The 26,277-nt window shown below is 36.5% G+C and overlaps 2 protein-coding genes across 2 annotated transcripts; both read left to right on the top strand.

Annotated features, from left to right (window-relative positions):
• The first annotated feature begins 3,662 nt into the window (after positions 1-3,662).
• On the top strand, positions 3,663-4,972 carry LOC127878732 (uncharacterized). Its single transcript, XM_052425261.1, has 3 exons — positions 3,663-3,803; positions 3,997-4,340; positions 4,747-4,972. Exons 1-3 carry the CDS (start codon positions 3,663-3,665, stop codon positions 4,970-4,972), a joined length of 711 nt encoding a protein of 236 aa, XP_052281221.1.
• A 16,646-nt stretch (positions 4,973-21,618) lies between these two features.
• On the top strand, positions 21,619-24,671 carry LOC127879769 (uncharacterized). Its single transcript, XM_052426818.1, has 4 exons — positions 21,619-21,776; positions 22,491-22,559; positions 22,910-24,224; positions 24,531-24,671. The coding sequence occupies exons 2-3, from the start codon at positions 22,499-22,501 to the stop codon at positions 24,208-24,210; spliced, it is 1,362 nt and encodes a 453-aa protein (XP_052282778.1). The 5' UTR covers positions 21,619-21,776; positions 22,491-22,498; the 3' UTR covers positions 24,211-24,224; positions 24,531-24,671.
• The last annotated feature ends 1,606 nt before the right edge of the window (positions 24,672-26,277 follow it).

The following is a 26,277-nucleotide window of genomic DNA, read 5'->3' on the forward strand; positions in this document are numbered from 1 at the left end:
CGATATCTAAACTTTGGCATAGGAAGGCCAGCATTGATATTTTGGCGTTGATGTCCAATATTATCACGAATGTTCTTGATGGAGCCAAAGGAATTCGAATATCCGATTGCTTTCAACTCATTTTGAATACTCCTATATGTGTGTTCAGCCTTCAAAAGTCCAACAACTTCCCCTTCCACTTTATCACTAATTTTTCGACGAACCATGCTATAAATGACGAACAACTAAGGTTAATACCACGCATTTCAAGCCAGTTTTTGTAACTACGATAAACCTGATAACTGCCGCATCTGCCGCATCCGCGCCGAGAAAGAGCTGTATAATTTATGTCAAAGTTTTGAGTTCTTCAACAATATTCATTCATAAATGGAACGATAATGTGAATATCGTGTTAAATGGAATATTTTTGAACGGAGCGCATATAGAAAAGAATCAATAAATAGTGTTTAAAATATACGTGTCGCGGAAGAGAATGTTTATGAATGATTTAAATAGTCTACTATAATACTTCGGGAATTCACATCATATGTGTCCTCCTTTGGCTTACTATGAGTTTATTTCTACACCATTGACATATATCGCATGTTAATATTTAACACGCAGTCTGTTTAGGTTTTATGCTGTTTGCTGCTCATCAGTATCTAAGAGTTGGAGATGAAGCCTTAAAAGTTGAATTTAGTAAAAAGGTCTTAAATTTAATTTAACTTTCTATGGGACTACACGTGCGTCAAAATACGTTCCTAAGTGGTAAAGGGTTAAATATGTACCACCACTTCATCTGTAGAATTGTTCGAATGGCGTATTGCACCTTTCTGAGATGTGATCAGGTGATATGGTAAGATGTGAAACTTGATTGTTTAGCCCATTGGTTGTCGGGAGATTAAATCGGATGGATGTGTAGTTCACCTGATAAGGTAAATATGAAGTTATGTTTCGCATGTTGTATCGTCGTGTGCTTTGCAATTGAGACGGTGCTTGTGAGAAAGATACGTTTTTAGACTGTGTTTTAGTTACTAGAAATTGAAAACAATACATAATCAAGATGTTAAAACTTGTTGAAACAAAATTGTTTTAGGTGACTAATTTACCGCTCGAAGTATTAAAAAAACCATGATATTAATGAAAAGAAGCATAACCTAAAAACACATTTATATGTGTTTTTATTCCCCGTAAAAAATATAGGTATTTAGCAATTCACACGTGCGCCTAAATGTGTATGTGTACTTTAACGGATCGTTTTGAACTTTCAACACTGTCAATTATCTTAAATGGAAGGTTTTCGCACTGCAACTAATTTGGAGTAAAAATAGCACATTGTCAGATGGAACTTTTAAAACTTAAATCTATAGATTTGGAAAAAAACTATTGGGGACAATTTGTTTGTATCCAATAAACGTCTTGGGTGGTATCTCTAACACATTTTTGTTCAACAGCTGTTCGTGCATTGGGATAAGGGCAGGAACTCTACATGGGCTCCGATACGCCATGGTCAACCGCTGAAGGTCACCTATACCCGTCTGAATTTTGGATCGTCATCTCTGCCATTGCTGTGAATAAAAAGATAAGTGGTATCATTTTTCAAGGTCAAAGATGACGTTAGACAGTTTTGCTTAAAGAGATACTTGTGATGTGCGATTGTTGTTGACTTCCTTTGGTGAGCATATCTGCTGTTGGCATGCAGACAGACAACACTGTCCATTCGACTTGATTTATAGAGCTAGGACGTTTAAGCATTGTTGGCACTCAAACTCGGGCAAGGCTCCTCAGTTTACAGCGAGGGACACACTTTTTTACCCGCAAGCGTAAACACACTGATGTGGGTCGATGGTGCGAAAGCGAGTCCGAGTCAGCGTAAACAGTGTTAAAACGCCTTAGCTCTGAAAATCAAGTCTAATCGATAGCGTGTTCATTCTGTTTTCCAACAGCAGCACTGTTTACCAAAGGCAGAAAGTAAGGTCTTGCATCATCTTATCTCTTTTTTTTCAGTGCTGCAGTACAACGTAAACTCTGACCGTTTGTTGCAAATGGACGTATTCTAATTTACCCATATATGCTCATAAGTGTTTATGTTATTTATCTGCGACTAATTTGGAAAAAAATTAGCACATGGTCATTTGGAACAATTTACAATTTAATCAATATATTTTGACATAAAATATTGGCGATGTATTCTTCGTCTGTATCCAATACACGTCGTGGTGGTATCTCTAACATATGTTTGTTCAAAAGCTGTCCGTGCATTGGGATAAGCGCAGAAACTCTTCATGGGCTCCGAGACACCATGACCAACCGCTAGAGGTCACCTATAGCAGACTGAAGTTTGGACCGTCATCTCTGCCATTGTTATAAAAAGTGATATCATTTTTAAAGGTCAAAGATTACGTTAAACAGATATGCTTAAAGAGATAATTGTTATGTACAATTGTTGTTGACTTCCTTTGGTGAGCATTACTGCTGTTGGTATGCAGGAAGACAACACTGTCCATTCGACTTGATTTATGCTTAATTTTTTTTTGCATTTATATGCGGTGTGAATACATCAATCTTCTTTTCAATGTTTCTATTCGGCGGGAGTAAGATCTGGAGAAGGAGAAAAAAGAGTTTATTGTTGATTTTCAATAAAGTAGCGTTTAATTTAATTTTATGTCAGTTTCCAGCTTGTGTCAGATGGGACACTAACGCGACCCGGTTCCACTGCTGAAGAAGTATGGCGCAACGTTTACGGATGCCATGAAGATTCATCAATTTAGACGTTCCGTGGAGGCTGAACATCGTTGCATATTAAAGCAATTGGAGCGACTGAATAATATTTTTATATTTATGTGGAAAAATACCCGTAAAATACAAACACACATGCCTTATTTGTCCATGTATAATTACTATTTATAAGAAAATACATTTTGTTAGATTAACAAGGAAAATAATGATGATTAGCAATATGATGATGATGGCGGTTGTGGAAATAGTGATAGTGTTGCTGATTGTGGTTATTGTGGTGGTGATGGTTGTGATGATGGTGCTGAATATGGTGATAATGGCGGTGATGATGGTGGTGAATGTTATGGTGGTGGCGATGATGGCGTTCATGGTGTTTTTTATGGTGGTTTGATTATGGTAATAGTTGTGACGGTGGTGGTGATGGTTGCGACGTTAGTTGTGATAGTGGTTACGGTGGTGGTTATGGTGATGGTGTTGATTGTGGTGTTGGTAATGATGTTAATGGTGGTGGTGGTGTGAAGGCGATAGTTGTGGTTTCATTATGGTGATGGTTATGATGGTGTTTATGATGACGGTGGTGGTGGTGGCAGTGATTGTGATGGAGGCTATGCTGTTGGTGGTGAAGGTGATGACGGTGGTGATTGTCATGGTGGTGGCGGTGGTGGTGATGATAGGGGTCATGGTGGTGGTGATGATGATGGTGTTGTAGATAGTAGAGCTTGTTAAAGAAATTGTGGTCGTTATAATGATGGTAATGGTGCTGATGGTGTTGAAGGGGCGATGGTGGTGGTGATGGTTGTGATGGTAATGGAAGTTGTGAGGGGTGATATTTGAAGTGATGGTGGTAATGGTGTTGGTTCTTGTGATGGTGGTGGTGATGGTGATGGTGGTGGTGATGATGGTGGTGGAAATGGTAATGGTGGTGATGATGGAGGTAATTTGTCATGTTGTTGCTGATTGTTGGAGTGTCTCTGGTGGTGATGGTGATGGTGATGGAGGTGGAATTGGTGTCGGTAGTGGTGGTGTTGATGGAGATAAAGGTGGTGATGGTGGGGATTGTTATTGTGATGGTGGTGGTGGACATGGTAATGGTGGTGATGATGGACGTAATTTGTCATGTTGTGTCTGATTGTTTGGGTGGCTCTGGTGGTGATGGTGGTTGTGATTGTGGTGAAATTGGTGGTGGTGATGGTGGTGTTGATGGAGATATAGGTGGTGATGGTGGTGATTGTGATGGTGGTGTTGGTGAACGTGGTGGTAATGATGGTGATGGTGTAGGAAGTTTTTGGGGTGAAGGTGGTTGTGATGGTGGTGATGGTGATTGGAATGGTGGTGGCGATGCTGGCGGTGTGGGCGATGACGACAATGATGGTGATTGAAATGATGGTTGTTATGGTGGTGTTGGTGGTTATTGTGATGGAGATGGTGGTATTGACGGTGATGGTGATGGAAATGGTTGTGATGGCAGTGTTGTTGGGGATGGTGGTGGGGATGGTAATGAAAGTGATGGATGTGCTGATGGTGTTGTATGTGATTGTGGTTGATGGAGGTTATGGTGGTGGTGATAGTGGTGGTGATGATGGTGATAGTGATAGTTGTGGTGATGGTGGTGGTGATAGTGAGTTTGTTGATGGTTGTGATGATGGTTATGATGATGGTGGTATTGGTGATGGTGGTGGTGGTATTGGTGGAGATGGTCCTTGTGATGGTGGTGGTGATGATGATGGTGAATATGATGGTGGTGGTGATGATGGTGGTGATTGTAGTGGCGATGATGGTGGTGATGGTGATATTGATGGTGATGGTGGTGGTCGTGATGGCGTTTCAGTGGTGACGGTGGTGGTGATTGTGATGTTGATGATTTGGTGACGGTTGTGATGCTGAAAATGGTGGTGTTAGTTATAGTGATGTTGATGATGGTCATCGTGGTAGTGATGGTGGTGGTGATGATTGAGGTCGTTTTGATAGAAGTAGTGATGGTGGTTATTTTTGTGGCGATGATGGTGATTGTTATGGTGGTTGTTATAGTGATGGTGGTGATGATAATGGCGGTTTTGTTGGTGGTGATGGTATTGGTGACGTAGATGGTGGTTATGGTGGTTGTGACGACTATGGTCGTTTTGATGGTAGCGGTGGTGGTGATAGTGGTCGTGATGGTGGCTGCGGAGGTGGTGATAATGATGGAGGTAATGGTGGTAATGGTGTCAGTGATATTGGTGGTGATGGTGGTGGCCATGCAGATTGTTGTGATTGAGAGGTGGTGATGTTGTTGAAGGCGATGGTAGTGGTGTGGCTGGTGGTGGTTATGGTGAGTGAAGTGGTGGTGATGCTGGTGGTGATTGTAACGGTGGTGGTGATGATGGTGGTGACGGTTGTGATCGTGTTGTTGGTGGTAATGGTGGTGCTTGTGATGGTGGTGGCGATGTTGATGGTGGTGTTGGAAATGTTGGCGGTGATAATGCTGGTGATGTTTGGGTGGTGGTAATGGTGGTGTGATGATGGTGTTGTGGAGATTATGGTATTGAAGGTGATGGTGGTGGTGGTTGTGGTGGAGGTGGTATTGGTGATGTTCGTGATGATATTGGTGATGTTGGTTGTGGTATTGGTGGTGATGGTCCTTGTGGTGGTGATGATGGTGATGATCGTTGTGGTGGTCGTGGTGGAGGTTGTTTGGTGACGGTTGTGATTATTGTGATGCTGATGTCGCTGGTGTAAGTTGTAGTGATGTTCTCAGGTTACTTTCTGGTCGCCAAACTGTAATTGTCGCCGTCCAATCGGTTCCGAGAACGATTATGAGGGCGGGGGTATCTGGCGACTATTATTTTTGATTGACGGTTATTAAAGTCGGCGTTTACAGCAGATTGTTAAACAAATAATTACAGTTTTACCAATAATGTAATATAAAACGGTAATTTACACAGTGAATTAAAGACAATGTCGGGCATCATCTTCACACCTTTTAACTGAAGTTACTTATAAACAGATTAAAGCAAATGGTGAGCAATTGAATCCTTATGGCGAGTTAGTTGTGAAAACAACAGCCTTTAAAGAATCTACGTGGTAGCAATCTAATTTCAGTACATGTATATTTCGATTTTCTACAGCCATGTGTTTTTATTTTCTGATTCAAGTCCCTTAGTACGCATCTAAAAAAATCCCGTGTTTTAAATGAGTGCGACATTGCTACTATCGTCGGTCAAGTTCCGCGTATGAAAAGCGTGCGTGTTGCAACAGACCAGGTGCTATAATTAAATATAGACGTGAAATTAAGTGTGTAGTATTACATTATGAAAAATGTAAATCGGAATAAATGCACACGATGATAATATTGACCCATTTAAACTATAAAAAATATGTTAATTTAACACGTAAACATTGTAGTAAATGGTACGTTTAAAAAATATTTGTGACGGGTGGGAGAGTAGAAGAGCTACACGTTAATGTCAGTAGATGAAAATGAATAAACAGTGAAATGGAAATACATTAAATAAAGCATTTAATTTCAGGCGAAAAATATTTAATATTTTTTAATGCAGTTTGATTGAGAATTTAAAGAATTGCTCGTTGATACCAACACATTTATTATTATACATTTATTATTAGAATTATGCTGTAATTCATCCTTTGTTATACGCACTGACTTTTCTTTAGCGTAGATTTTTTCATTTTTATAATCATAATGTGTTAATCCTGTACATAAAAAAAAATATGAGAGATTGTTAACCAATGGTTTTTTCCTCTTTGATGTTTTTTTTAAATCTCACCATTGTAAAAAATTAAAGGTAAACTACATGAGTGTTTGCAGTTTTCGTGGCCGGTCGATTGGCCTACGTTAAAAAGTCGAACTTAATGTACTGTGGCTGTAAGTAATACTAAATACCTTCAAAGAGCGAACAACTGAGGTGCCCTCGACTTGTTTTGAGATTTTCACCACAAATAACACGCACATTAATGTCGATGGTAACAGGTATTGTGTTGGTATAAATGTATCAGATTGATTAAATTCGATTTTAACGGCATACTTGGGAGTTTTGATACATGGTGTTTGGTATTATCAGGAAGAACTTTGAGCTGTACGTTTTTACTCATAAAAGCTCAAAGCATTCAAGATCTTTATACACTACTGAACCTCCATATTTTTGTGTAACAAATGTATCAGTTTAATACAGAGGAAATCTGCTCCTTTATGGATATGCATGAAGCCCCTTTTGATGACTGTAGCATATTTGAGTTAAATTTCACTTACATTTCAAACGCAGTTGCATAAGCATTTGTTGTATGTTAATGTTTGCTGAACAAATTAAAACATCTAATGCGTGATAACGAAATGGAGATTGATGGGTATTTAAATGTTGATGTGATGTTAATTTAGTAAAATGTATTGCGTTACAGCAAAATTAAATTGAACGGTATGCATTGGTTTTGTGTAACTATAAACAGGCAAACAATGGCCAATAATTCATTGGCAACAAAAACATGTTTTGAAGCAAACGTAACGTTTTCTTGTGAAGACTTTTTGTTGTGTGTCAATAAATAATTAAATTGTCAGACTAAAACACAAAACTCCATCATAATAACAATATTATAATTTAAATAAAAACTTAATTGAAAAACAATTTATCAGGGCTCAAGCAAGTGTCTTTAGGATTAAAATAATATCGTTCAATACTCGGCCCTGCAAACTGTTATATTGTTGCACGCGTTTAATAAACATAAATGACCTCGGGTTGTAACAACTTGCAACAAAAACAACAGCAGCGTTTCAATCGGTTCGATTTTGTAAAGTTCTATAAGTGTATCAAATTTTAATTATTAGCATTCAAAACGAGGCTGTATTTCATTACGAGTCCACACCAATAAAGTCATTTCGATCCCTGATTTGAGTGTTATGTACGTTTTGCAACGAATACACCAAACAAGTTGATTTCAATTTTGTACAGGGTATCACTATTATATTTTTATTGAATCAGATGCTTATTATTTATTTATAATTGATTGATTGATTGATTGATTGTATTATTATTTATGTTCCGGAATTTTTCACAAGTCATCATCATCATCTTCGTCATCTTCTTCGTCATCATCATCATAATCATCATTATCATCATCATCATCACCATCATCATCATCATCATCATCATCATCATCATCATCATCATCATCATCATCATCATCATCATCATCATCATCATCATCATCATAATCATCATCATCATTATTGCCCTCATCGTATTGATCATCATTATTATTGAATAATTTTATTCGTAGAAACGTAAGTTTTTCATATATATGTTCATTTGAAAATTGCAAAATAAAAGAACTACCGATACATTTATAAGCTATCGAATTCGATACACTGCCAAATAGTCAATTCATTTTGATCGTCTCAATTCGTCTCAAAGACGGCAGCAATTCGTCTCAAAGACGGCAGCATTTTATTTGAGAAGTTCCTATCTAAACAAAACTACGACGTCAAAAATTTCTTATTTTCCTAAACTGTGATTTAACGGGACATAATGTATGTATGGTGACATTTTGTTTAAAGAAGTCATCGCTTTTTTATCAGTTAAATACGGAGCGTATATGGTACACCCCAATAATATGGTCATGACGGATAAATGTATATCGACTTACTGTGAAATAACATGGTATGTCGACAAGGTTTTGTAGCTTTTTCCCAGTTAATTTTACTCGCCATAACGACATTAAGTTAAAGTCTTTAAGTAAATGTTTCCTATGGAAGCGTATATGGTACACCCTGATGTTGTGATGATGTCAACATTCTATGACGGCATGATATGAAAAAGGTGCCGTGGCGTAAAAAATAACTCATCGACTAAATCTATGATGGCAAGTCATTTTCACAAGAGCATGACTCCAAAAATTATGTTGATTTGTCGACTTAGATCATGTCGACCAAATATTTTTTCGGGAAAAGCCGGAAACATTTACGTCGAGACTTTAACTTAATGTCGTTATGGCGAATAAAATTAAGAAGGAAAACCTGCAAAACGATTACGGCAAACCATGTTATTTCACAGTAAGTCGATATAAACTTATCCGACATGACCACATTATTGGGATGTACCATATTCTATGATGGCATGATATGAAAAAGGGGTCATGGCTTAAAAAGTAACTCATCGTGTCGACTAAAACTATGATGGCAAGTTATTTTCACAAGAGCATGCCGCCAAAAATTATGTTGATTTGTCGACTTAGATCATGTCGACCAAATATTTTTTCGGGCAAAGCCGAAAACATTTACGTTGAGACTTTGACTTAATGTCGTTTTGGGCATTTACAACATGTACAACATATAAAAATATCACATACATGAAGATAAATATACCATGACGTACACACTACCACCAAGGATAACACAAAATGAGTTAACCCATAATCCATATTTCCATTGTGGTCCTTTGTGCTGGTGGCAGGACATAGAGTGGACACTTAACAAAAAAAGGGAGAATGCATAACATTTATGGAAGATAGGATCAATGTTGATAAAAATTGATGACAAGAAATGATTCCTTAATCCAAAGAAACAAACAATTCACATAAAAAGTTACAGATTTTCTTATAAATGAGTCTTTAAAGACGACTTAAAAACAGACAATCTATCAATCTGTGTTATACTGGGGGTAAATTGTTCCATAATGAGCATCCAGTGTAATAAAAGGACTTTGACCCGAAACCTTTGACTTTGGGGACAGCAAATGCACCTTTTTGAGTTGACCTTTTTGTCAGGAATGTTAAAATTAACGAAGAAAATCGTGTATTGATGTAAGTTTTTTGAAGACATGTGCAGAAAATATATTAAATAAGCAATGGCGATATTTTCCTCAGCCATATAATTGTTAATAGTTTGATATCACAAAATAAAATTGAAAGTAGAATTGTCAAAAACGACAACCTGTCAACGTGTTGTTTTTGCTGGCACGAGAGGGCGATTACACTCCATGTGTTCACATTTTTACCATAGGCTTTGTCAGTGACCTTTATAGTATGGGTGGCTTTGTTATTATTTATTTCTATCATGTAACTGCATGATTGTGTATATGTTAACAATACAGAAAGCATAAATAATGATATGAATATGTGATTGAGCTTATAATAATCTGAGAACTATAGCCAGGTCAATTAAAGACTTAAAATACATTTTTTTGTCCTTATTTCATGAAGGCATGACCATGCATGTCCTAGATTTCAAAATCAAGGCCCTGGTCTGACACATTGGTAACATTAACGTTAAACTGTTACCAGGCTTCTGAAATAAGTTTTTATTGAACTATGTAATGAAATCTAAATCAGGCACCGATTTTTATTGTTTTAAAACAGTCATAGATCAGTTATGGCCTCTCGGTAATGACCAATTTTTGCTTACTTGTCACACCCTTGAAATTTTCCACACTTCTATACTAGCAAATCTGGATTTAGGTGATCTTCAATGGTACATTTAAACTTTAGCTCTGTTACAAGAGTGCTGGTGCAGTCAAGTCACATATTCAAATCTAGGCCATGTAAAAATCAAAGTGTCAAAGACAAATGAAAGATGCGTTCATTAATTATTGTCCAATTGTTAACTACTGCTGTGAGTTTTTATATAATATAACTGATGACCATCATGTGAGAAAATATTCACATTATCTTAGTATATCAGGTTTAGCAGCCTTGTAGATAACAAAGTTGGCTAATTTTCAATGTCGCTTCTGTGGATCAAACCTCGCAACCTCGTAAACAACAGGACTAAAGAGCTCCAGTATAAAACAAGAATGGAATTAAGAAAAGTAAAAAAAGTAATAAAAAAGTTGACCCCACCTGGGATCGAACCTATGACAATTATATTGTAACGAGTGTACCGCCTAACATACTCTGTCAGGATAACTCGCGTAGGTAGTATACCGTTGGTACTTAGCAGTAATAGCCGTTCGCCATAGCCTCTCTCGAGAAAAGTGACAAACAGGTATGTAATACATCGTGTCGTACTGATGTTACCTTTTATTATAGTTGACCACGATCCTGATTGGTTTTCTCTCGGGTTCGTCAACAACGAAGCCAAATAAAAGTTTCAACAATTTAATAATGTGTTTGTTATATATATATAACATATGTCAAGCGGGCGTCCCTGAATATAAGTGGACACAATGGACGAGGAAGGACCGAGCCTATGCACCGGGATCTTCTTGACTGTAGTTATTTCATAATAATTACATTTACTGTACCGATGCGTTAATATTAAATAGTAAACGGAGGAGCTCTCCTTTGTCTGAACATTATATTCCCCATCTTATGTAATAAGTGTATGTAAATAATATACCGTAGTTGTTGCAGTGTCTTAAGGAGGTGTGAACTCCAGAAAGAAGATGCTGAGACTGAGTTGTTGTTGTTTTTGCTTTTTATCGAGTGCACCGGGATTGTCTCCCATATGGCCATCGCCCCCAGAAAGACGTGTTAGTTGGTTACGGGGGATAGTGCAAGATACCGGAGACACCCCGTTCCAGAGGTGACCCTGGGTCTTTTAGTGCCCGGTGTATAGCACCTAGTACACTGCACCTCGGTTTAACGTCTCATGCGATAGAAGAGTTAGTAGGTTAGGTGCAGCGGGGGATCGAACCAGCGATCTCTGGATTGTGAAGCCAGTGTGTTACCACTAGACCACGGATCCGCTACTGAGACTGAGTTCTGACCCTGTATAATAATATAGATTCCGACTCAGTTACCACGTGACAATATGAACCAATGAAATCCTCGGCTTTGAACAACAAAGGGCGCTCAGGTCCATTCCTTAAATAACGTAACAATCTAAATTCAACACATCATATACAGCTCTTTGGTCAAATGAACAGCTTTAACGAAAAGCAGTATTTACAAATAATCAGCGGAACATGGATATTTGAAACAAACAATCGCCAAACTTAACCAATGGTAAGTCGTATGAATAGGTGAGCCAGTAAAGACTCCGCCCCACGAGAAATAACAACTGTTCATATAAATATTAACATTTCTATAATACAACAAATGACTAGGCTGTATCTCGGCGAAACATCCAAATACTCTCAAAGGATTACTGTTAAATTATGAAAACAATAATGTTAATACTGATCAGACGCCGAGACATAGCTTGCAGACGAAAAATAGTTCGCGCCTGAACTTTACATGGCGGTCACTTTCAAAGACGCTGATTAACAATATCTTTTGCCGATTAAAAAGTAAACATTTAAAGTTATGAACCATAAAGGAGATGAATTAAATTGACAATCAAACGAACGGAGTTTAGTGTTTGACAAAACACAGTGACATTTTAACAAATAGCAATATTTGCTAAATAGAGGATATACGATGGTGATTTCTGGTGGATTAAGCTGGCTTCCTCCGTAGGCTATCCAGGTATTTTCTGTCGATGTGTTAAGAATGTTTATAATGTTTACATTTTCACAATGTCATCTGTTTCCGGGAGTGACACAAATGTCAAGTAAGGAAACTTTCCTTACAATATTATGAACCAACTTGGTCATCTCTGATGATTTTGATAACAAAAATATTGAGTTGTGATAACAGCATCATCGGTGTTGCTATAAATATATCCTCGGATAAATAAACTGCCGCAACACCCCTTAAATTGATAAGTAAAAATACCAGTATGCCAGTTTTGCCGTGTCAAGCAGTCAAGATCCAGAAAGTCCTTCATTCACATCGAATATATCCTTCGAATTCCTTTCATTGTTGTCATAAGCGAAGATTTAGTAAACAGATAATCCAAATATCCTAAATTACAGTTTCTAAATAGCCAAACAAGCCGATTATTGATGTAAGAAAGTTTTGACACGAGTGTCAACATTCTCTCATGGGCGCGGCCATTGTTGTGTGTTGAGGCACGAACGACAACTCTGTTATCAATGATAATCAGCGAGGTATGCATTCTATACATAGATTGTGACGTCACTACGTTATTGTCTGAAAGATCGTTTATTGACACAAAGGCGAGGTATGCCGATTAGAAAAATCGAGCTATCTAAATCGGACTGACTCGGTCTTTTACATAGGTCGCCACTGTGAAGAATTTTTTCATGGTATGATAACTTAGACGAGCTGCTGAAACAGCATCGTAAAAAACGAAGGCGAAATATATTCTTTTGCTGTGAGATGGAAGATGCAGCAACACGAAGAGGATATTGGGTTTGATGCGAATTAAGCGATATTTTGTTTATAGTTCGTTAATTAATTAAGTTCGTTAGTATTGCCGTTTATAGAAAAATATCTCAAAATTGTCGATCAGAAAGCATACGTCTACAATAAACTTAACGACTACATTTTATTTCTGATTGATTGCTGTATATTTCAGTTTCTGAATAAATTAGAAAGGTTTTATGCGAAACACTGAATAAGTAAAGCACGTTTTCTATCTATGCAGGAGAATGATAAAAACATATTTATGAAGGTATTTTTTGTATGTAGAAAATCTCGTCCATTATGGGATTTAAGTAGTTGTAGATATTCCAATTAGTACAATATGGCAAATATATTTCAATCAATTAAAATAACCATTAAATATATCGTAAAGAACAAGGCGATTTATCAAGCCATTAAAACGCTTTTTCCTCTTCGTACCACAAATTTACTGTAAACATAAATTGTGTAAATCATTAACCGATTCGGAATACATTGTTTTCCAATCGAATGATGTAAGTAAATACATTTTGTCATTTAATTGACTTCAACACTTGGCTTTCCAGAAAGCCTTGGGCATGCTTGAAAAAAATGCATTGAGCCTATTCTTTAGCCTGTGTCAAAACGTGGATATTTTGATGTTAGGACCCTATTCTCAACCGACCGCTCTGACTTCCGTCCCTAGAGGGCTGTTCTCAACCGACCGCTCTGACTTCCGTCCCGAGAGGGCTGTTCTCAACCGACCGCTCCGACTTCCGTCCCGAGAGGGCTGTTCTCAACCGACCGCTCTGACTTCCGTCACGAGAGGGCTATTCTCAACCGACCGCTCTGACTTCCGTCCCGAGAGGGCTGTTCTCAACCGACCGCTCTGACTTACGTCCCGAGAGGGCTGTTCTCAACCGACCGCTCTGACTTCCGTCCCGAGAGGGCAATGCAATGACCCGAATAATGGTTATGAATCTATAATTTTTAGTAATTTTTTTACATAAATACACCAGATGGAAAATGCAAAATATTCAAAGTTAGGAAAATTAGGTAAGCCTATTCAAAAATGCCGAATAAATTAAGATTAATTGGAAACTATCGACAACAGGGACAATTTAAAAAAAAGAATACAACTCATTCACAACTTTTATTCATTTTGTACATATACCGATAATGTTGTTCTCATTAGTTTACAAAACAGAATTATCTAATTGCATCTGATAATTGTCTTATTCTCGCATGGTTTCTGTGTTCGACACCAGCTTTGGCTAAACGTTTGTTAAATCATTTTAATGATGTCATGTGCTACAAAAAATAGCTATGCGTGAATATATATCTAATGGAGATAGATCGGGATAAATAAATTTTGTTGTAAATATGGTTGGTCTATGGTTGAATCATTCCATATATTACGACGGATTGTTTTGCACCATTTGCATGCATGAATACATGTTCAAAATGATGACTTAAGATTGTTGAAGCAGATACAAAAATGCGAATTAGTTCTAGAATAAACGTATAGAGGAAATAGTGCCAGAACATCAATGATATTTGAGTTTTATACAATTGAATTTTTTTTTGTAAAATCGGAAACTTATTCATATACAATAACACATTTAGGGAATCCAATTAGTCCTTGCATATTATTTCATACTACACTGACGCAATATCGGTTTTGCAACAAATACAGACACTTTAAAGACAGACATATCTATAAATGTTATATCAAGGGTCATTTAATTTCGCAGCAACAATTGGTAAAAAATGGGGTCTGTCCAGTCCGCACAGGCTAATCAGGGACGACACGTTCCGCCTAAACTTGATTGTTTTTCGAAGAAGAGACTTTTTGATGACGAAACAAATCATACAAGACTGAACTGCATAGGCTAATATGGGACGACACTTTACGACATGCAATAAACTCCCTTTTCACAAAACGTGGCTAAATTGTATTCGCTGCTTTGTTGTTATCCGTCAAATCTTCTCATTTGTCAAATGAATCTTTTATACATGTAAATGCAAAATCACCAATAAAAACATCTTAGTGGATTTACAAGCTTAAAACACTATATAACCTTAACGAAGTGAATTTAAACTAATTGAAATGTCAAAAACATGTTTTTCAATCATGATCTCACCACTGTGCCTAATGCATTTGTCGCAACAATGTCCTGTGAACTGCTTACTTAAACATTATACTGTACTGTTTAGTGCATATTATATTTATAATATATATTTATTATTATAAAACTACGTTTGACATTATGTATTAACCTTTCACATGTGACACTCTCACGAGAACACTTTTATTTCGTGTATACATGTTGTATTTAAATTGATCTTTGTTCTAAATGTTATATTTTGTATTCACTTCAAACGCATGCTGTTATTGTGTATGTTTATGAGGATGAGCTTTATATGCTCAAGTCTAATCAACTATCACATGTATATCTGTTCCGATTATAAATTATATCTTAAGCAGCAAAAAATGTTTAAAAAAAACTTGCGTGGAGAACAACCACATCGTACACAAACAGATAAACAAAGACTTTAGAATGTCCAAGTGTATAGCCATGTTATAGATGAACAACTAAATATAGGGACAGGACGTTACTGAATGCGTCGGCGAAATTGACAGTATGTCATATTTCAAACAAAATAAATCCGCAAAACAAGTTCATAAAAAAATAAAACGAAATCTAAATTAGTCTTGCTTGACTGTTTTAACTTACGTAATTATGCTGGACAAGTACTAACCAATCAGTTATTAGACTGAAGTCCAAAAATAACGATTTTGGTTTAACCGTTACGTTGTTATTATGTAATACATTACACTAACTCATGAAATTGTACATTTCTTACTACACTATGCTTCATGTATGACCATTTGTATGACGAACAGAAGATTTGGATCCTTTGTACGTATTTGTACGCTGAACGTATTTTTTCGGATTTAAGTCTTATATCTTAGAATGGGTTGGTAAATACGGGCCTTTTTATTATGTTGGTATGATAACTTATTTGAATTATTATACCTACTACTGTATTGACGTATTACTTGTCAACGAACGAAACGAAATAAGCGAGTGTGTCGTTTATGGTAGTTGCTGTTTGCCACGCATGTTATCTAATAAATGTTAACTGTCGCATATTCGAGCTGCATGGTTATTTCGTGTATACATGGAAATAAGGCGTCATCAATATTTATTACAAAACAAATCAGCTTACGCAAAAGTTCATTTGAAGGGCGTAAATTTAAATTACGGTCGTGCAGTCAGCAAACACAACGAACGATTTGATATAGAGCTTACACTAAGGTTAACCTCATCATATAACCACGCAAAATAATAAATGGCAACTGATGCATTTATTTTTCGAAATGGAGAAGGCAACTTCAATGTTATGTCAATGTAGAAATGTTTCTAGATTTCTCATATCAGCGGTTAACAAAAAAATGCTTACAAAGTGATATTCATTAATGACTCACTATGTACGATTCATAAACACACGGAAATATTGTGAACTTTTATATTTTTTTGTGCAACTGTTTGTCAAAGTGCATAGGATTGGCTGACGAAGATTAAGTCGAGATGAGTTTTTTTCACAATTCAAACGATGATGACACTTTATATCATTGTGTGTGTAATACCAATATATTTACACCATAGGTTGATATAATACTAGTGTATCATTAATAGGCTTCCCGAGCGCGGGTGGGGGCGGGGCATATATCCGCCGCTTATAAGAATATGATAAGAAATAGTTATATACCTTGTCCATCACCATACGTTCGTTACGAATAGCCTCCTTATTTATTTTATGTCTGAGTAAATTGAAACCCTGTATCTCGTGTTAGATCATAACGCTTAATACGTCGAAAAATGATAAGCTCGTAAAACGTTAGTGTTCAAACAGAACGGTCACCGGTGGATTCAAATACATGTAGTATAATATATATTAAATTATTTAGACGTCGTCAGCATGCGAGCGCAATTATGCAAATATATGGAGCGCCATAGCTGTCTTACGTTGTAACATTTCTTTCTGTCTTCTTTAGAAGGTGTCTTATTATGTAAAACCGTCGTGCTATCTTGTCCATATTTTGTATAGTCTTGTCAAAACACAGTCGTATTATGTCAAACCGTCTTGTTATCTTGTCTGAATGTGGTGCTGACTTGTCTAAATACAGTCGTATTATGTCAAACCGCCGTGTTATCTTTTCCAAATGTGATGTTGACTTGTCAAAACACAGTCTTATTATGTCAAACCGTTATCTTGTCCAAATGTGATGTTGACTTGTAATAACACAGTTCTACTATGTCAAACCGTCGTGTTATCTTGTCCAAATGTGATGTTGATTTGTAAAACACAGTCCTATTATGTCAAACAGTCGTGTTATCTTGTCCGAATCTAGAGCTGACTTGTCAAAATACAGTCATATTATGTCGAACCGTCGTGTTATTTTGTCCAAATGTGATGTTTACTTGTCAAAATACAGTCGTATTATGTCAAACAGTCGTGTTATCTTGTCCAAATCTGTTAATGGCTTGTCAAAATACAGTCCTATTATGTCAAACCGTCGTGTTATCTTGTCCAAATGTGATGTTGACTTACTTGTACGACTGTTTGACATAATAAGACTGTGTTTTGACAGGTCAACACCACATTTGGACAAGATAACATGACGGTTTGACAAGTCAACACCACATTGCGACAATGCGATAGTACGATGGCGACAATGCGAAAGTGCGATAATACGATAACGACAGTGCGACAATACGATGGCGACAGTGCAACAGTACAATGGCGACAATGTGACAGTACGTTGACGACAATGCGAAAATACGATGGCGACATCGTACTATCGCGTTGTTGCATTGTCGCCATCGTACTATCGCATTGTCGCCATCGTTCTATCGCCTTGTCGCCATCGTACTATCGCCTTGTCGCCATCGTACTATCGCATTGTCGCCATCGTACTATCGCCTTGTCGCCATCGTACTATCGCATTGTCGCCATCGTACTATCGCCTTGTCGCCATCGTTCTATCGCACTATCGCATTGTCGCCCTCTGGATTTTAATGTTTAACCACGATGGCCATAACGGTAGTCCGCAGAATCCAAATCCTAAAGTAGAGATGTTTAAATTTAACCTCGATACATTTATTAAAGACCAAATTATCAATATACATGAAATAACTACAAACGCATCGTCTGTGCTAGTATTTTGAACACGCGTTCGTTAATTTGCAAACCTTTTTCCACAAGAACGTAGCTAGCATATGATGTCTTTTATAATGAATTGTGTTTATTGTACTTGTATTTTATGAATTAATAATGCTATTGTTTACTATGTGAATATGTTACTTAAATGTAAATATGCATTAATGACTCACAACAAAGACACACAAGTCAGTGTGTAGAATGTTCCTTTATCGCCACTTCGTGGTATGTACTTTCAAGCAGTAGAAGATGCGTAAACGATATGAAAGCAAACCAGCGAAGACACGTCATGTGGTGGGAACAGGACAAAAAGCACTAGATCATGTCAATAAGTGTGAATAAATCTCCCAAATCGACACAATAATTAAATTCTATGCAAAATAATAAAAATGTGCACTTCTAACCACAGCGATATTTTAAGTGTGTCAATTGGTAAGATTCATGAACAAGCGGAAATAATGATTAATGCACTGTTGTGTGCTATTGGTTGACAAATGTGCATTGGCATGCTACGTGGGCCCAGAAGAAACACTTATAATGATTCAGACACAATACAAACGATGAACATATTTTAAAATATTGTGTGTAATTGGTACTTCTCATTACATGTGTTCTCTTGACCCGTGTATGTTCTTTATTGTTTTCATAATTAAAAGGACCTTTTCACAGATTTTGGCAGATATTGAAGTTTGTCAATAAAGGGACCTTTTAACAGATATTGGCATGCATTCAAGTGTGTCTTTAAATGTTTTATATTGATATTTGAAAACATTTGTTCTAAAAGGCTCCAGAAAAAAATGAATATAAAATTAATGAAAGTAACCCACAACTGGGCTCGAACCACTGACCCCTGGAGTAAAAGTAAAATCCGTACTCATGCGATGACGGATGTATTCCATACTTAGCATATTAAGCAATCCTCGTAGTGTCTCAAAATATCACGACAACAACAGAACTCTCCAAATTAGTAAATCGTTTCGCGTTGAAACGCTAGACAATTTTTCAGGTTTTTAAATCGTCAAAGATACATATAATGGATATTTTAGAGCATGATAAATGTTCAGCACTACTGTTTTCTCACAAATATCATTACTAGAACGAAAATGTGCACACCTGAAACAATTTTTTTTTCAATTTTGTCAATTTACCAAACCGTGAAAAAGGTCACTTTAAATGCTTTAAATTGATATATGTTAACATCTGATCGAAAAAGCTCCAGTAAAAACAAAATTATAATTAAAGAAAAAAACTCAACATGTCTCAAACTACTGAGCCCTGGAGTAAAAGTCTAACGCTTAGACCATTCGGCATAAACTGGTAGAAAGGCATTTAACTTCACATTTAGCCTAGACTTTATTTCATAATACACACGCGTATGGTTGATAAACTGGTAGAAAGGCAACGAACTTCACATTTAGCCTAGACTTCATTTCACAATACACACGTGTAAGGTTGATAAGCTGGTAGAAAGGCATTTAACTTCACATTTAGCCTAGACTTCATTTCACAATACACACGTGTAAGGTTGATAAACTGGTAGAAAGGCATTTAACTTCACATTTAGCCTAGACTTCATTTCATAATACACACGTGTACATACAAATCAACCACATAGAATCACAATTCAAATTAAACAATTCAACAACATTCAATGCTTGCATACGCTAAAAAACAATGTTTTTAATATTTGGATCCGTCTCCGTTTAACAAATCCGATCAGTAGAATACATATACATATATTCGCTTTCAAATGATACATATACTTGTCAGATGATAAGTTTTAATATGTGTCTTTCACGTCGTGAATTCGTCATTTAATAACATCTCTTAGTTATCTTGCAGTTTCAAAAATATAGAACTCAAGTATAAGGGCATATATATGGGTTTTATTAAAAAAACACTGCATAATCCTTCTTTTTCAAGCCCGTATTTATATCGTTTCCAACTTAATTTTCATGAAAGCATTGAGAAAAAAATATGAATACAATGCTAAACTATTTTTTCGATGATGCTACCAGTTGGATTTGAACCAACTCGTTAAAAAATGGTGCATTCACCATGTATATATTTCATTCATAACGATTGTATTACTACTTTTTATCCCGAACACGTGAAACATGTCCGTGGGACAACTTGCTATGTATACCCGGTTTATATCAACAATTATAAATTATATACCGCCTATAAGAAAACGTGTCATATGTATTAAACAACCAGTTACTTTTCTTAATATGATAATTCTTTATAATATTAACTGAAATATTTTTTGTAAATGCAATATCATGTATAAGCCGTCCATGTTCGCATTAAAGTGTGACCAAATGTGCTCCACCAGTCATAAACAACAAACATACTTTTAGTCTAGAAGTTTGTTGTATATATCAAACGTTTACTATCCTCGGTCATAAAATAAATTGCGTTGCAAATTATAGATAGAAACACAAATAATGCAATTTCAAATAAATCCTTTTCTTTTCTTTAATAAGTTAGGGGATTCAAATAAGAACTTTATTATAAACGTTTTTATAAAATGTGTGTATTTACGATGATCGAAATCGGTAAACGGACACACAAATAGACAACATTGGGTTAAGAATTGCCGGATTATTACCGGTTAGATAAGCAAATTCAATCTTTTAAAAAAAATTCTTATCAAACATTATTTTGAAATTATATTTCAAATTTAATTAAATAAAAAGTTAATCTTTTTATTCTTTAGTCACACCAATTCGTACCTTTTGAAATGCAGGCACACGTTGAAGGGCGTTACAACAATATAGAGGCAACATTTTCAAAATATCGCATTCTCAACGAGGCTATCCAATTATCTATACATATATATATATATATATATATATATATATATATATATATATATATATATATATATATATATATATATATATATATATATATATATATATATATAATGTGTTCGTACCTGCAAAATGTATTATATATTAAACAATACTCATGGTGACTTATATATCTGCAGTTTTGTGACATACATATGGCATATGTTTGCTCAGAAACGCAAATTGCTTTATTGGATACTGAGACAAAATCATTCACATTCTTAAGTTTGAAAGGATAGTCAATATTAATAAAAATATTACAATCATATCTTACGGGTCAATTTATTGAGGTTCACACTAATGTTATTATTTCGACACACGCATATCAGTATAATGTCCGTGATCTTCGAAAGTAAGACAGACGCTTGTGCACCATAATTATCGTCATAGCCGAAAACTGAAAGAACGCATTGTCGGTAAATTGAGACAATCACAACGTTAACGTTACGTTGAGTGACGTCAGACACGGGCATCCATCAAACATTGAGGAAAATAGAAACGGTGTGTGATTCGTCGCGCCTTTGGTACATGAGCTCCTCTGACTGCATCATAATAATTTTACGACATTTTTGACAATCGTTGATGTCGTTCGACCGCATGATATGTTAATCCAGATCGGTGAAGCTTGACACAGGCTGTGTATAAATATTCAGGCGGACAGAGTGTTAAGCAGAACAGGGGGAACAACGGAGAGAAACAGGGAAAGTAGATACTGAAAAAATACATAAAAAAATTATAAAGTATAAATAATAAAGAAACATACTAACTGACTAGAAACAAAGTGTTAACAGTGATAGCATATCTACTGCGTCTTGCAAAAAAGTAAGTTTCATACTATGGTGTACAAACTGCTTTTTTAAGTTAAAAGATGTTCAACAACTGTTTTCAATACATTGCATTTCTTAAAAGTCCAGTAATTAATTAAGTTTTGTTAAATCGCAGAGCAAACCTTTACTCATTTTGTAAACAATATAAATACTCTATTTTGTTGTATAATATGTAATGGATTTTAGACATTGGTTTTAAACAAACAAGATTTACGTTACATGTTCATTTTAAAGGCTTTTTAACGTTAGTTTTTGTTCAGATTAAAATTTATTTTTTAGGATTCGGACGTTAGGAACATAACTTACAAGTAGTAATAACAGTAATTAATTATGTTTTGTTTAATCGCAGCGCAAACCTTTACTCATTTTGTAAACAATATAAATACTCTATATTGTTGTATAATATGTAATGGATTTTAGACATTGGTTTTAAACAAACAAGATTTACGTTACATGTTCATTTTAAAGGCTTTTTAACGTTAGTTTTTGTTCAGATTAAAATTTATTTTTTAGGATTCGGACGTTAGGAACATAACTTACAAACTCAACATGCTTATTAATAGACATGCATACAACATATCCGTTTTGAAATCCTTGATTAGGAACTAATTCTAGAAGCTGATGGGTTTACTCATAAGACCATATCATTCGATCAAATTTGGTCATTTTTACTGTGTTCCTCTTTGGTACATTCTGTTTGTAATTGTAGGCTAAAAAATGAAGATGTACCTAAGAACAATACTGTGTTTCGTTTTCGTGGCATACAGCCAGTCACAAGGTAAATACAACTTGTAACTGTATACTGAAATATTTCATAAGAAATGTAAGACAGTTAAAGCACTAACATTTCTGAATATTCTGAAGCTGCATTCCTAAAGGCATGCACAATTATTGAGATACAATTCAATGTATAGAGATGACATTGATTTTCTTTGGTACAACGTTTTTAACATAAAAACATGTATGCGATATTGTGTGTGTACATATCCAAATTTTAACAGCATTTGCCCAGACACACGAGTCAACTGACTGTTCAGCAAATTATAATAAAATATGATACCTGTAGGCGAGTGAGATTTTACTTTATTATATGCATCAAGTAATATGATGTTTAAATTTGTGTGGCAGGTGGTTATGAAGGAAGAGCTAGGATTGTAAATAAGCCCTTCATAGGTAACCAAATTCAGCACGACATCGGAAAAGCACAAGTAGTCGGTGGCCAACTCAGACACGACACGGCAAAGGCTGTCGCTGTAGGACAACAACTGGAACACGATGTTGCCAAGGCGACCATTGGCGGTGGTGTGCATCCTGGGGTCGGTAACTTCGGTCTTATGGGAATCGCAAACGATGGTATGATGCCAGATGATATTTCTAGCGTGATTGGAAGTACTATCTTAGGTAGACCCCTTACCGCCGGTGAAATGATTGGTAACGTCCTTCTTCCTAGACATGGTGGTACTCTGAACCCTGACGGCATTGCCAATGGATTCGGCGCAGTCATGCCTAATGGACCATATAATCTCGATGACGGTTGGACAGATCCTCTCCAAGGCATGCCATACCCATCTGACTTCAACGGCCAGGAACTCGTGCTTGACCCCATCACGAACAGATACGTTTACGCTCCCGGTTCTGTTGGACATCAGGTCGTCAAGGGCGGCATGGGACCGGTGAACCCAACTCAACACAATATTGTCAAGGCCACTGTAGGAGCAGTTAATCCAATTCAGCACGATATAGCCAAGGCATCCATCGGTGGAGTTATTCCTGCCGGAAAGCCCATCTTCAACGATGGTATGGTAAACCGCGGACCATTTGGTGTTTCCGCTGGAACCGTCGGTGTGGATCACCCAAGTGTTATTTCCCACAACATTGGTAAAGCAACCCTCGGTGCCGATGCTGTTCAAGGACACAACATTGCGAAGGCAGCTCAAGTGCCAGTAGGAACCGGATTCATCAACCCCAACGGACATGTGGCAAGAAAGATCGAAGGCGAAGTGATGCACGACGTTGCCAAATCAGGTTTTGGTGGCCCTATGGTCGGCGGAGCTATGGTAGGAGTTCAGCAACATGGCATGATTGGAATCAGTCCCATCGGCGGAATTCACAGACCAGGAGTACCGATGGGTGTAAATGTTGTCCACGACGTCAACAAAATTGGAGCTTCCGGAGTAGCTACGATCGGTCATGACCCACTTGCTTCCTCGCTCGGACATGGTTTGGCAAAGGGATCTATTGGCGATGCTGCAAACATCATTGACATGAAAACCGGCGGCGCCGTTTCCATGGACAACCCGATCGCCAACGCCGCTGCTGCCAACCTTGCCAGGGAGTCCCTCCACGTCGCCCAGAAGACCATTGGTTTGACTTCTGGTGGCAACCCCGTGAAGGCTCCAACCGGATACGCCGGGCGCTCACGTGATTAGTAAATCATAGACAAGTAAGTAGTTACAAGTATATTTCGTTTATTAAATTAAAAAGAAAACTACAACATATTTATTTTATGTCAATTTTATTGCGTGTATATACCCCCGGGGTAAATGTGGAAACAGCATAAATATAACATCATACATACCGGGTTTAAAATGATTTTAAATTATTGTGGATGGATTAAGTTGTAATGTACGTAATGTGCATGATTCGATTGATTACACCCGTTTTCGCTTGATTAATTTATGTGTTCCACTTTGTATATGTACATATTCCAATATGGTTTGCACTAAATCATCATGTTATTATATTACAGACCTAGCTTCTACGACGTGCAATATCAAGACTCAAGCTAAGGTCCACACTCGGACACAACTGAGAGGCTACGGCAACCGTGTGATAGTTTGATATGTAAAGGATTTTTAGGGAGAAAAAAGAAAAAAAAAAAGAAAAATAACTGATTTGATTTGTTAATTATAATAAATGTAGGTCGATTTGTATTCTGATGTAGTCAGCCCTTTATGAGAGTGTCTTAAATGAATGACAGTAATGGAAATATCGTTAATAAAAGACAGTAATGGAAATATCGTTAATACAAGACAGTAATGGAAATATCGTTAATAAAAGACAGTAATGGGAAATATCGTTAATAAAAGACAGTAATGGAAATATCGTTAATAAATGACAGTAATTGAAATATCGTTAATAAAAGACAGTAATGGAAGTATCGTTAATAAAAGACTGTAACGGAAATATCGTTAATTAAAGACAGTAATGGAAATATCGTTAATAAATAACTACAAGTGATGCTTCACTCATGTACATATCTGCGCGCGTATGTTCAGAGATATGAGCCGCGTTCTGATAAAACTGGGCTTAATGCATGTGCGTAAAGTGTCGTCCAAGATTAGCCTGTGCAGTCCGCACAGGTTTAATATGGGATCACACTTTACGCACATGCATTAAGCCCAGTTTTCTCAGAACAAGGCTTATATGTTCGTTGGTCTTCAATCTCGAAAGGACATCAAAAGAAAAAGGTCTATGACCATAACATGATACATATCGGACCATAGTATTAATATTTTTAAAGTGAACCTTGTTACAACGTAGTGTTTCAAGATCGAACAAAATAATTTTAGATCGGAAATGGTCCACGTGGAACAGTAGACGTAGTTATGAAACGCACTTATGTAAAGAAAGCTTTACACTATTCAAAAAGGTTTGACATTATTATGTTCAAGTAATTTTATTCGTACTGTCGATTTCAAGTGACAAGTTTTATTTCACGCACGGATCCTGCGGCACGAGCAACTACATAAACAAACATTCCACTAAGAGAATACAATTAGTAGGCACAGTTTAGGTAATAGAAACACATGCCTGGCAGATGCCCTAAAAGAAAAGTTATGGTCGAATTATAGTATGTTTAATAAACATAACACTTAGCCTCTTATTAAAGGTACCTTCATAAATACTTTCCTCTAAAAGTGCGAGGAGTGTTATTGATGAGACCATTTTTAGCAAACTAATCGCATATTTGACACATACTGACTTACTTTCATTTAGTTTTATTTAGTATTTTTAAGTTTTAAAAGCACAGAAATGTAATCAGTATGTGTTTGTTTTTTATTTGCTTTTTGTAGAATATGTATTTCGGTAGGTAACGACAATAGATTAAACAATAGCAAAGTGCATATTCTTATGAAAAACATATTTGCCGTGCCCTGTTAAAAGGGGTTTTAATGAAGTTCGCACCTATAGGCTAATCAGGAACGAAACTATGCGCTTGTAGCGAATTTTTCGTTTCTTGTTAGCAAAAACCCTTTTTAGGCGGAAAAAGTCGTCCCTGATTAGCCTGTGCGGACTGCGCATGATAATTTAAAACGACTCTTTACGCACAGGCAGTTATCCCCCTTTTTCCGAGAGCACGGTCCATATAAATGAATGTCTTAGTCAGGGGCTTCAACTGCGTCGAACATAACGGGGGTATTTTTTTACAGATTTGCCTACCATTGTTGGTAATAACTAAAAGGTGAATCCTGCTTTTGTGCGACAAACCAATA

This window comes from Dreissena polymorpha, chromosome 4 (genome assembly GCF_020536995.1).
Source record: "Dreissena polymorpha isolate Duluth1 chromosome 4, UMN_Dpol_1.0, whole genome shotgun sequence".
NCBI lineage: Eukaryota > Metazoa > Mollusca > Bivalvia > Myida > Dreissenidae > Dreissena > Dreissena polymorpha.